Source organism: Myiozetetes cayanensis, unplaced genomic scaffold, assembly GCF_022539395.1.
Source record: "Myiozetetes cayanensis isolate MyiCay16 unplaced genomic scaffold, myiCay2020 scf4, whole genome shotgun sequence".
NCBI lineage: Eukaryota > Metazoa > Chordata > Aves > Passeriformes > Tyrannidae > Myiozetetes > Myiozetetes cayanensis.
This window is the reverse complement of record NW_026087631.1, coordinates 54,957,577-54,970,812: the sequence shown is the minus strand read 5'-3', so window position 1 is coordinate 54,970,812 and position 13,236 is coordinate 54,957,577. Positions and strand designations below refer to the sequence as shown.

General features: G+C 44.7%; 1 protein-coding gene across 1 annotated transcript in view; it reads right to left on the bottom strand.

Moving 5' to 3' along the window:
* RCL1 (RNA terminal phosphate cyclase like 1) overlaps positions 1-9,866 on the bottom strand; it is a 41,231-nt gene extending 31,365 nt beyond the window's left edge. Inside the window, exons 1-4 of the mRNA XM_050328527.1 lie at positions 9,703-9,866; positions 7,601-7,672; positions 6,666-6,841; positions 502-576 (exon numbers count right to left, since the gene is read on the bottom strand). Coding sequence (XP_050184484.1) covers positions 502-576; positions 6,666-6,841; positions 7,601-7,672; positions 9,703-9,838 — 459 coding nt within the window. The 5' untranslated portion in view covers positions 9,839-9,866. The remainder of the gene's footprint in view (positions 1-501; positions 577-6,665; positions 6,842-7,600; positions 7,673-9,702) is intronic.
* Between the last annotated feature and the right edge of the window lie 3,370 nt (positions 9,867-13,236).

Below are 13,236 nucleotides of genomic sequence, written 5' to 3'. Positions count from 1 at the left end.
AGTTTCTTTCTCCAACACATACAAAGAAAAAAAATCTACTTTATATCCAGATGTTTTGGGCCTGTAAAGAATGTAGTCTTTAAGAAAAGCTCCTTTCCTTTATTTTCCAAACTGAAAGCAAAGAAGGCAAAGGATGACATTATTACTCCCTAGCCCCAAGCATGGGGGATGAAGAGTAAGAAGAAATAAAAAGATATTAAATTATCTGAAAAGTAACAGGAAAGTAAAAAGGTTTCTTAGTCTTCTTTGGAGAGTAAGAGAAGTCATTACTTTCTCCTTACCCCCATATCCATAGCCTTTGCATCTCTCCTACCACAATTACTGTGTGGCTGGTATGCCACCTAAAACATGTCAAGAACAAGGGGCAATTTTAGACGTGTGTGTATCCACAACTAGATATCTGTTAGAGACAGAAACGAACAGCAAGCATATGGCCCTCTGAAGCAGTGCAAGAGTATCATCTCAACATGTGCTAGAAAAGAAAGGAACAAACTGTCTTACCTTGATTTCCAGATTTTCACCATCGATTCCAAACTTCTTCAGCAGGGGTAGAGCTGTTGCTTTAAGGACATCAACCTATGGAACACAAAATTTAAAAAGCAGACTCTTTATCGGAAGTTATGCTAGTCTGTAATTTAAAAATCACTGCATTATGAGGTGACTAACAATGACAAGTCTTCTCCATAGAAGTTACTCTATGGGAAGATATGGGAATACAGCACAGAGAGCTTCAGCTACTCTTAAGACTGCTACAGTATCTCATTACTAACAAAATTTGCTAGAACAAATTACTGGTAGTTGGAATTTGCTATTCTGGTTTCTTCTTGGCCTGATTTTTACTTCCATTATGATTAAGCTAAAACAGCTCACTTGTTTTGCTAAACACAGCTATTGAAAAAATTGCATTCTTCTGTCATTACTAAAAAATTCCTACAAATAAATAAATTACTGCAAGAACTTAATGCTTGCATTTTTGCAAGCATTACTGCAAGAGAAGGCCCTTGATTTGGCAGGAAGAACATCATTCTTCTGTCAAGAACTTCTTTTCACCTGTTTCTGAGAAACAGAAGCTTCTATGTAACTTCTATTGAAGCATTTCAAAGAATCTGAGGGGGATGATACATCAATGTACTCCCTTTGAGTCAGGTGCTCAGTAGATCCAGGTATGAACACTGCTCTTCCTAGTTGTTGATTTAAGATTACAGTGACTGTCCTCTTCCCTCTTCTGAAACTTCAGTAGCATTGCCAGAAGTGAAAAAAAAAATTATTGATCACAGCACAGGGATTTACCCAAGACAATCAGTGAGGGAGAGACAGCAGCAGGACAGCATGACCAAAGAGTAACTAAATGCAGGTGGAGGAAACAGGCATGAGGTAGGTAGCTGAGGAGGCAGATAAAAACCACCCTCTTTCCCATGCCTTCAGCCAGAAGCCACAGGTCTTAAGTGTCATTGTCTCTGCTTTGCAAAGAGCATAAGCCACTGACAACACAGTAGCACATACCTCACCTACAAATTTGTGAACATCCTGTTAAAACTACCCAAGGAGCTATGGGTGCATGTTGCAGTTCTCATGTTTTAAATCCTGCAGGACAACATACTTCCTTCTTGTGGAGAAGCATTTTGGTGTTGTTTTTAGTCAATATTTGAATGTCTTCATTAAAAAAAACCACAATGCTATAAGTCAATGGTAATTTTTTATATTTATGTATTTGATGTTTTTTCAGCCAGGTTACCTCTTGATTTGGCCCTTCAGGATTATTCATTAAACATAATTTTTGATTTTTAGAGCAAAAGCCTTTACTAACAAGCCCAACATGCATGTGCACACACACACAGACAAATGTGAATACCAGTGGCAGAAGTTTCAACAAGCTGATCTGGTTCACATTAAAATTACATATTTATCCCTCCTTCTTATGAAACAAAACATACCAGTGAAAAAAGAAAAGCTTCAGTATGTAGGTTGGGAACTGTTTCTTGAACATTTCCACTTTTGCAATTCCTTCTCCAGAGAAATCATGTTATGCTAGCATTAGAAACCTGGATCAACTCTGAGTGTGGCGTCTGTTTCCAAAAACTTCAAAACTTGTCATAGTTTTCAGTCTTCAAATTCCATGATACTTATCAGGTACAAGACAGACATATAATAAGAAGCTGACTGTTCCAAATTTGCAGCCTGAATAGAGATGGCAATCAGCAGCATTTGAAGAAGGGGAAAAGGCTGTTCTGCTTAGCAGATAAGTGGGAAGTCAGGTAGGATGCGAAGTATTTCACTGACAATCACAAGACAGTAGCTAAACTGAGACCTAAACATATTTTTCTAGCCTTTTGCTAATCCTCAGCCATAAACCCAACATTCAGCTCCTCTTGAAGGGCAGTTATTCCATTTCCAAAACAGACAACAAAAGCTAAGTTGAACCAAAGCAAATGGGTCATACAACTGAGGGTATATCTCAGCACAAATGACAATAACATGCTAAGTCCCACAGACATTGCTTATTCACAAACTGGTGCAATGTAAATGTTTTTCCTTTAAAGAAAGCTGCAAGAGTTTTAAGAAAAGAAAAAAAAGGAGTAGGAAAAGTAACTTTTAGGATCCCTTAGCTGGTGCAAAGATGAAAAAAACCCAACAAACCACATACAGCCCCTACACCTTGGAGAAGGGCAAGCATCATTTTATCTGCACAGAATATCATCTAGCCCTGCCATACATACAGCGTTATATTTTGTTAAAAAGGGTGCCGACTGGGAAAAGGGGAAGAGAAAAAACAGAGTTTATCAAGGAAAAAAGAAAAGCCAGGAACGGGGGAGAAAATTCCATAGGAAAACTTTTTTCCACAGACAACTGATGAATTCTGAAGATTACTGCTTCTAAGCCAAAACTTCATATGCTTCACATCAGCACGTCAGTAATTTCACCTGAAAGTTACTCCAAGATCTCAGCCTGAGCTGTGCCTCACTGAACACCCTTCCTCTCACCTTGACCATTTCTACTCTATGCACAGAAGGAGATCTGCCATATTCCCTTTTGTCCTTCTGACATGGGGGGTCTCTGGCAAAGAGGAACCTCAAACCACACAGCAATCACATACCACAAATACTTCTGAGGCTGTGTGAAAGCTGAGAGCTCAGTGCTGAGAGTGGATTTCAGAACGCCCTGCAGGTCAGCCTACTTGCTTACTGCTCCCATGAGGGAAAGGTCTGGCTGCACACACATTCCTGCTACTTACTTATCCATGAGGATGCCTCCATGAGAAAATGCAGCGGGTTCAGCTCTCTGTCATTTTGCCAGTTAATTGAATTGTCTTAGGGAAGGCTGTGAGAAGTGTCCAGGGTATTAAGAATACACAGGACTGTATGGCTCTTAGGAGCAGGAGACGTGGAGGAGCACAGGCTTCTGTTTGCCACCTTCTCTGTTCAAGCACAAATGGGATGCTGTAGGATCACGGGTGTGCATATATGTGTGTGTGTGTACATACATATTTTCCACACACATACATGAATTTGTAGATTTATCTACAGGTGACAGATATTCAATACACTTGTGCAAGGATACACTCTGCAGAATTCACCTAGGTCCAAAATAAAGACACATTTACAAAACATTATATCCCTTTTTACAAATAAACAAAAATCCTCCAAAGCTGGTGAGCGCATGCCTTGTTTATTGTACCTGTGTGGTGGGTGGACCCCGGCTGCATGCCAGGCAGCCACCAAAGCTGCTTTATCACTTTCCCTCCTCAGCTGGACAGGGGCAACAAAATATAATGAAAGGCTCATGAGTTAAGGACGGGAAGAGATCACCCACCAATTACCATCATGGGCAAAACTAACTTGACTCAAGGAAATTAATTGAGTTTACTGCCAATCAAGTCAGAGTGGGGTAATGAAAACAAAACCGTATTTTAAAAGCACCTTCATCCTACTCCTCTTCTTCCTGAGCTTAACTTTATTTCTGATTCTCTACCTCCTGCCCTTCAGCTGCACTAAGGGGCATGGAATGAGGGTTGCAGTCAATCCATCACACATTATCTCTGCTGTGAGAGGGCTCCTCACACTCTTTCCCTGTACTAGTGTGGGATCCTTCCCATGGGAGACAGTCCTCCATGAACTTTATCAACAGGGGTCCTTCCCACCAGCTACAGTTCTTCATGAACTGCTTCAGTCTGAGTTTCTCATGGAGTCACAAACCCTACCAGCAAACCTGCTCTGGTGTGGGGCTCCTCTCTCTGCCGGGGCTACAGATCCTGCCAGGACCCTGCTCCAGCACAGGCTTCCCATGGGGTGACAGCCTCATTCATGCATCCACCTGCTCCAGCATGGAGTCCAGCACAGGCTGCAGGTGGATATCTGAACTCCTGCTGACCTCCACAGACTGCAGGGGGAGAGCTGCTTCACCATGGGCTGCAGGGGAATCTCTGCTCCAGCGCATGAGGCACCTGCTCCCCTTCTTCACTGACTTTGGTGTGTGCAGGTCTGTTTCTCTCACATACCTTCCACTCCTCTCTCCAGCTGCAGGTTACTCCACAGTTCCCCCCCCACCTCCACTTCCCCCTTAAATATGTTTATCGCAGCAGTGCTACCAACAAGGCTAATGGGCTCAGCCTTGGCCAGCAGTGGATCCATCTCGGAGCCAGCTGGCAGGGGCTCTGTTGGATGTGGTGGAAGCTTCTGGCAGCTTCTTACAGGAACCACCCCTTTAGCACCCCACCACCAAAACCTGGCCATGCAAACCTACTAATCTGAGATTGAGTGGTTTTACATCAGGAGCAGCAAGGAAAACACCTGCCCATTTTGAACTCCCACATTATATTCATATTGGTTCCCCTTTCCACCTTCTCTGTGGAAAGTAAGAAAGCATACAGATGGGTAGACAAATTTAAGCATCCCTTTTTGGAAAAGCATAGGTAGTAGTTGTTCACCAGTTTATAAACACCCTCTGCCTACTGAAAAAGAAAAGCCCAAATCAATTTAAAACCAAGTTTCCCTTTACTTAAGCACATAAATCAATTAGGGTAGCACTTAAATTTGTGCTTTTAGTCTCAGCAGCCTGCAGACCCATATGCTACACAAAACAACTTGTAAAGCGCATTTAAGTAGTTTATTGGCACCAGGGTTAATGTTTACTCAGGCAAGTTAAACAGACATAAACCATGTTTAAACCAATTTCAGGAATTAGTAGACAGTTATTACACTGAAAAAGTTACTAAGCATGAGCCGAGTCACAGTAACTGAAGTTGTTACTGTGTTAGCTGTCACTAACAACTACTCTGTAGTTGCTACTATGACACAATTAACTTAATATGTGACTCTTTACCATGCATTTTACTTACATTTAGTGTCAGGAAGATCAGCTGATGAATGCCAAAACCCTCGCGCTTGAGCTTTGGCAAGGGCAAAACCCCTTCAAGCACAAACTAACTGGCTTAAATTCTTGCACTCTTTTCAACTAAAATTGTTTAATCTCAGGCCCACGCGACTGATGCTTAAAAAGAGATAATTTCCAGAACCAAGACTTGGTTGCTTAGATGACTGTCCAAACTTACTTGAAAGCAACGTCAACGCTGGACTGCTCTTCAACTCCAGATTACACAATAATTTCTCCAGTGTGATTAAATAAACACAGTCAACTAAAAAAGACTTTGATTCTTACTATTTACCAGTTATAATAAGGACTTTTGAACAGAATGACTGAAAGGTTAGCAAAACATGCTTCCCTTTTTTTTTATAGTGCTGTGTACAACCCACTTTGATCACCTCTTGACTCACGTGGATGTCTCACATGGCCACAGGTGAGAAAGCAAGATTTTTAAATGACAAGAAAAGCACAGTTGAAAAGTCATTAATACTAGAGGGACTTAGAGGCTTGTCTAGTATCTGCAGTTATACTTCACAGTATTTGTATTCATTTAAACTGGCTAAATTTTGAGATTACAGTGTTTCCTTAATCTACTCGGAGGAAAACAGTCTCCAATCACCATTCAAAAAGTAAACAGAAGTGCTGTTCCCCAAAAGCAAAGTGGTTTAATCCCATGTCATCCATAGTTCATTTTTGTAACAACACTGTTACAAAACAAAGAACTGTAAATCAGCAGTAACAGAAATCAAAGCAAGCATTTATAATTATTTGATCTACCAAACCTTCTGGCATCTTTCTGAAGAATCAGAGAGTCATTATGTATTTTTGCTACTGTAATTTTGTAATTGACATGTGATTTCTGTTTCTAAAAGAAAAAAGGCTTCACAGCAAATTACTATGTCCAGAATCCAACAGAAGAGAAAGATTCCTTTCTTTTCACATTCAAATTTTAAAGACCATTTCCTCTTTACACAGTAAACATATGGGTAGGAGAAATAATCTCCCTAAATTTTAAGAGAAGAGGAGAACCAAACCTGTGGCAGGGCCTCACAGTGCATTTAAAAGGAGTTTGCAGGGGAGAAGACAGAAGCAGTACAGAACTGAAAGTCAAAATGTGGATAATAAACTGCAGTTTAGAGTGTGATGTGGAGAGGGAACACTTTAGCAGATGTTTGCTTGATCCAGAGTTTGCTGGTAAATACAGTAACACTGGATACTTCTGGATGTTTTAGACACTCCTCCCTAATATTTTTTTTTAGTAGGGGGAAAAATATCCTCCTCTGGTACTTAAACTTATTACTTACCGAAGGGTCTACTTGATCATTTGTTACTCCCCTCAAGACAATCTTCAATGGATGCTTCATGAAAGGTGCCAAGCACAGCAGACTTTCCAAATAGTAACCAATGCCACGACTGGGGCTGCAGTCATGTTCCAAAGAGCCTCCGTACAGAAGCCCAGGCTGATAATACAAAGTAGTACCTGGGGAAGATGCCAAAAGAGCAAGCCAAATGAGAGTACTGTAAGAGCATTGGCCATTACTACAACATAAACATACTTCACAACAATGTATACAGGCAAATTGGAGGCAGAAGAATTTATGCAGTTAGTAAATGGGTCTATGCACACCAGCATCTGTCTGCCCTGCACAGCATTTCTCCTTTTCCCCTCCCCCACAAAACCAAGGATCTCCAAAGTAATCTCCAAAATACTGATAAAAGTGATAATTATCCTCCACAGAATATAAATCTTCATCAGGTCATTGATGCTCTAGCATCAATGTGGTTTTGTCTGCTTTACCAACCAACAACAATCCTTAAAATCCTTTAAAAAAAAGAAAACTCCAAACTAGATGGAATATTATATAGGGTGCTTCCCACTCTAACCAAACCCTTTCCTAAGCACTCTTGCTCAGAAGTTTGTCTTTCCAGAGGGTAAACCTTTTCTCCTACAAAAATCAATTCTGGTTCAGAGGAACCTTCCCCCACAAGGAAATATTGCATATCCAACAAAATACTAATTTTAGTTCTTGGGCAATACAGTTTTCTTTAGCTCTCTGCTTTATGGAAGAGCGCTGATCTTCTTGCACGCAACCAATTACTACAAAACTTCTCAGCTTGGTTATTTCTGATCTGCTCAGGAAATCATATCTGAACACCTAACTCTGTGAAGACAAAACTCTGATTCTGCTGCAGAAACTGATAAAGCCTGGAAGACCAAAACAGAGAAAACAGAGTTTACCTGTTTGGTTTATTTCAATCCGAGAGCCATTGGTCACTTTGTCAATCAGGCGAATAAAACTTGCTTCAAAATCTAAGGAGTAAAACACAGAGAGAGTTTTAAAGTTTCCTAAAGTTCAACACCATACTTTTTACCTTTTCCTGACTTTCACAGTGTTGCTGCTGCACAGCTGTTCTCTTGCTTATGTGGGCTCCAGCTCAAGAGATATGGGAAAGGACAACTTAATTTAACGCAAAACAAAAACAACACTCCCCCCACAGCCAACCAAAACCAAAAATGAAAAAAACCAAACAAAACAAAAACAAAACACCACCAAAAAAACCCCACAAACAAACACCAAACAAACAAACAAACAAAAACCACTAAACAAAAAACATCCCAGGAGGAATACGCTAGGTATCCCAGTATGGTACAAACTCAATATCAAGGGAGATACATGTACATATACAGTATTCAAAACACAGGCAGTTTAAAGGGCTAACAGCACCTGTATAGTTGTTGGTAGACTGCAGAACTTCCTTAGCAATAATCCTGTGTTACTTCTTAAACAGTAATCAGATTTTTTTCTATATATGCTTCTAACATAGAATAGCAGAAATTATAGTTTGGCAATATTTCCATAATATGATTGATGTCCCAGTCACATAATACTGGTTCTGCTCTCTGTTTTGACAGTTTCTAAAGTTTATGAGAGTTTATATGTTTATAAAGTTTATGACAGCACTGGGGCCTCTTCCAGTGCAAGAGTGAGCACGTTTCAGTTTTGGAGAACATGTGTAGAAGAATTCTCTTTACAAATGTTCCAGTCATGAAAAGCAAAAAGAACTGCATGTTGAATCATCAGCACAAATCAGGGTTTGTTGTTATTATTTTTCTGTTGCAGTCACAGCTTACACTTTAACTCATACTTGAAAAAGGCAATTCAAACACCTTTCAAAAAAACATGGCAAACCTACTAACTTCACCACTGCACGGTGATAAAAAGTATTTTGGATCATAGCAAATTTAAGTCAGCTGCACAAGAAAGCTTTGACAGTTTCCGAGAAGAATTTCTAGCTACAAACTGAAGCCTCCTTAGGAGGCAGAGTAGCATCTACCCCTCTTCTGAACTTCACAGCAGGGGTCCTTGCCCAAAAAATAACTGAACGCTACGACAACGTTTCTTCCTTAATCTCTATCCTATTGTCTTCTTACTTTGGTTTATAATGGAATTCACCCTGGGATGCCAGAGGTCTTGTACAGGAATGAAGAAGGAACTCCCTAAGAAAGGTTTCCCTCAAACAAGTCTGCAGTCCTGGAAGCTTTCAGAAATCAAAAGTAAATGGAATCCACCTCTTTCACCTTCATTGTTAGGACAAGCCCTAATAAAAATCAAAGCACAACACCTGACCCACTAACACTGCGGGAACGCGGGCTCCCACAAGCAGACGGAACACACAGTACTTGGGCACGCAGTCCGAGGGCCGAGGAATTATTCTGCCACTCCCGACTGCGGAGCCGCCGTCACGGGGACACGAACCAACTCCAGTCTGCCAGCGAGGCTCACGCACAACCCAGCGAGCAGGTCGGAACCATGCCTGGCTGCTCCCGCACCGGCGCTGCCCTGCGGGACGGGACGGCGGGGGACGGCGCGGTGCCCTCCCCGTCCCACCGGGGCGCCTCGGGCAGGGCAGGGCGAACCCCGACCGGCCGGACCGGCCCTCGAGGGCCCGCGCTGGAGGAACCGCGTGACCGCGTGGAAAGGCAGGAGACGCAGACCAGCGGGTTGGCGACAGCCTCCCTGCTCCGACACCGCCCTGCGCCGCTCCCACGCCTCCTCCTCCTCCCAGAGCCCACGTGTGACAGCTCCAACCGAGACGGCGCCGGCGGCTCGCCGCCCGCACCGGGAGTGCACAGCGCCCAGGGGAGAGAGAAACCATCCACGGGGAGACACCGACCCGCAGCTGGGTCTCATCCTCCCCGGAGGGAGGAGGCTCTGCTGCCCCAGCCGCCGCTGCGGGGCTGACCCTGCCCCGCCGCAGGTCCCTGGCACAGCCGGCGCCGGAGCTCCGCCGCCCCCCGAGGCAACCTCCTCCCCCGCGGCCGCCGGTGCCGCCGCTCACCGCGGAGCCCGGGGTCCTCCTCCTTGGCGCGGATCTTGCGGATCTTCAGCGGGCGCCCGCTGAGCGTGGCCAGCACCAGGCGCTGCCGCAGGAAGTTGCATCCCGCGTAGCTGAGGCACTGCGCCTCGCCCGCCATCCCGCGGCCCACGTGGTTGGGAACAGGAAGCGCTGGGACAGCGGCGGGGCAAAGGGCAGGGGGCGGGCAGGCGCTGGGAGGGGTCGGTCCCGGCCCCAGATCCGCGTCCGCCGGAGCCGCCGAGCGGCGCAGCGATCGCAGGCGTGGCCGTGACGAGGTTGTCGCCACGGGGCTGGCAGCTGCTGCCTCTGCGTGTGCACTCCCTGCCTAAAACTAAGAGTTTGAAAGTGTCGGTAGATGTGTGTGGCCGAAGCGCCGCGCCCGCCCGGCCGCTCCTCCGGGTGGTGCGGGCTCTCCTCGCGGGCGAGGGAGCAAGGATGGCCCGCACCGGGGTGCTGTCCCGACACCGAAATGAGTGGGTTCCTGGAAACGCGTTTCCTTAGACAGTCGTTTTCAGTAATTTATCCATGCCTTAAGGAAAACCGAGTAGAGGAACGAGGCAGTGTGACTTGCAGTCCTTGGGCCAGCCAGTTTGCTAAGTGACAGTGCCAGAGCCCAGCTGTCCTTATTGAGAAGACCGAGTGAAGCGTTCAGCCTCTGCTTCAAGAGAAACGACGATTACAGTGAAGATGTAACAGTGTCAATTGCTAGGCTACATTTAGGTGTGTTGAAACGGAACTTAGAGTAGTTCCAGTTGGAAGGAACCAACAACAGTTATCTCGCCCAACTGCCTGAGCACTCCAGGGCTGACCAAAAGTCAAAGCACTGTCCAAAGAGTTATCCACTGACAGGCTTAGAGCTTCAGACCGCCTCTCTAAGAAGCCTGTTCCAAGGTTTGACCACTCTCTCTGTAAAATGCTTCCAAATGACAAATCTGAATGTCCCCTGATACAGCTTTGAACCATTTCCACGTGTCAAATTACTGGATCTCAGGGATAAGAGATCAGCCTTTTCATCAGACTAGACAAGCCCAAAGTCTGTAGCAGCTCCTCACAGGACATGGTAACCAGTCCTTCCACCAGCTTTCTTGCCCTATTCCAGACACATTTGAGGACCTTCACATTGCTCTTAAATGGTGGGGCCCAGACCTGCACACAGCACTCAAGGTGAGGCCCTGCCTTAACGCTGAATACAGAGGAACAGTCACCTCTTTTGATGGCTGGTGTTGCTATGTTTGATGCACCTAGGATAGGGTTTGTTGCCCTCCTGGCTGCCAGGGTACATTGCTGGCTGCTACAGAACCTACTGCGAACCAGCACCCTAAAGCCCCCTGTACAAGGCTACTCTCCAGCCACCCCTCTCCCAGTTTAGACTTGTGTCTGGCCTTTCTTTATCCCAGGTGCAGAATCCAGCATTCTGACTTGTCACTTTCATGCCATTTGTGGTTGCCCAGTGCTTCACTCTATTCAGACCCCTCTGCAAGAACTCTCATCCAGCAAGAAAGTCAATTGCACCTCCCAGTTTAGTTCAGCAAAGGTCAGACTGCTTTCCTTACAAAGAATAACAAATTTTTTTTCTCAATAAATTGTTTTTCGAGACCAAAACTTTTTTTTTTTTTTTTTTTTTAAAGCCATGATAGGGATGCTTTATAGAAACTGCAGGAACTAGACCTCCTTTTGATGGCTGCTTGCTGACTCAGTTTTTCTGATCAGCATGCATAAAGATAATTTTTTGTGTTAAGAAACCAGTCTGCATCTAAGTATCCTAGAAAAACAGAATGACTTGTGTTGGAAGGAACCTTTAAAGATCACTTAGTTCTAATCCCCCTGCCATGGGCAGGGACAACTCCCACTAGACCAGGTTGCTCAAAACCCCATCCATCCTGGCTTTAAACACTTCCAGGAATGCAGTGTCCACATCTTCTCTGGGCAACCTGTTCCAGCACCTCACCACCTTCATTGCAGAAAAGTTCTTCCTTATGTCCATTTTAAATCTACCCTTCTTTCAGTTTAAAACTCTTGCCCCTTGTCTTGTAACTACTTTTTGGTAAAAGGTCTCTCTGATAAGCCCCCTTAAATACTGGAAGGCTGCAATGAGCTCTCACCAAGGCCTTCTGTTCTCCAGGCTGAACAACCCCAGCGCTCTCAGCCTTTCTGCAAGGAGAAGTTATTCCAGCCCCCTGATGATTTCGGTGCTCCTCCTCTGGACTGTCTGTATCAGATCCATGTCTTTCCTGTACTGAGGGCTCCAGAGCTGCATGCAGGAATCCAGATGGGGTCTCACAAGTGGGGAGTAGAGTGGGACAATCACATATCTTGACCAGCTGGCTTTATGCAGCCCAGAAATAAGGTTGGCTTTCTGGGATGCAAATGTGAATTGCTGGCTCATGTCCCATTTTTCATACACCCAGATTTCTTCTCCACTCAATTCTTCCACCAGCCAGTACGTACAGATATTCTGGATTTCCCAGACTCAGTTGCTAAGGCAAAAAATCAAACCCAGAAAAATTATATGGGTGAATCAAAAGGCCACATCTGTGCTGAAACAAAGCCTAAGAAATGTTCTTAAAGGAAGCAGGCTGAGAAATTTGTGAAAAATGAGGATCAGAGAATGACAGTGGTAATACTGCATTAATTTACAGTTGCAATGCCCTAGATTTCTGAGATAGGGGTGAAAGGGTCTAGAGCTATTTGTGTGCAGATGAACATATGAGTCTTGTTTAGAAAAAGGGGAGTTTGTCATGTTTTTGTGGAATCAATGGAATGTAGTTTTCTGTGTGTTAGAAATTTGTTGTCAGTTGCAATGAGCCCTGCTACACGCCTTAGTAAGGAGGCTGGCCCTGTCTTCTCAAGTAACCTGCTCATGGGTGTTAGAAGGCTGCTATTAGGTACCTTGAAGCCTTCTTTCCAGTCTCAACAAGCATGGTTCTATCAGCCTATGGCAGGGCTTCTTCTACAACCCCTGATCATCTCGGTCACTTCCTGCTAAACCTGCCCCAACTGATCAATACCTGTCTTTTACTGAAGAGACCAAAACTGACAACAGTACACAGGTGTGACCTAAGGAGTGCCTGATACAGGGGGCTAATTGTTTCCCCTGATGTAGCGGCTACCCTCCTGTTAGTATGGCCCTGGATGTTAGTGGCCATGTGCTGGATGGTGCTTAGCTGGCTGTCCACCAGTATCTCCCACACTTCTTCAGCAGGACTGCTACCCTGCTGGTCAATCCCTAGCCTGTGCTGTTGGAAGCAATTTGTGTGTCCTGGATGCAGGATTTTGCACCTGCCTTTGCTGAATTGTCATGGTTCTGCTTGGTCTCTTTCCCCCCCTGTCCCTGCTGAACTCCACCTCCTGCCCCTGGGCCTGCCCACTATGGTTGCATGGTTTGGAATTACTTGCAAAGTTGACGAAGGTGCACTCTCCTCCCAGGGCTGTTTACAGACGTTAGACAGGACAAGGTCCCAGGGCAGATCATGGCAATCCACACTCATTAACAGCTTCTTGGTACTGTACAAAACT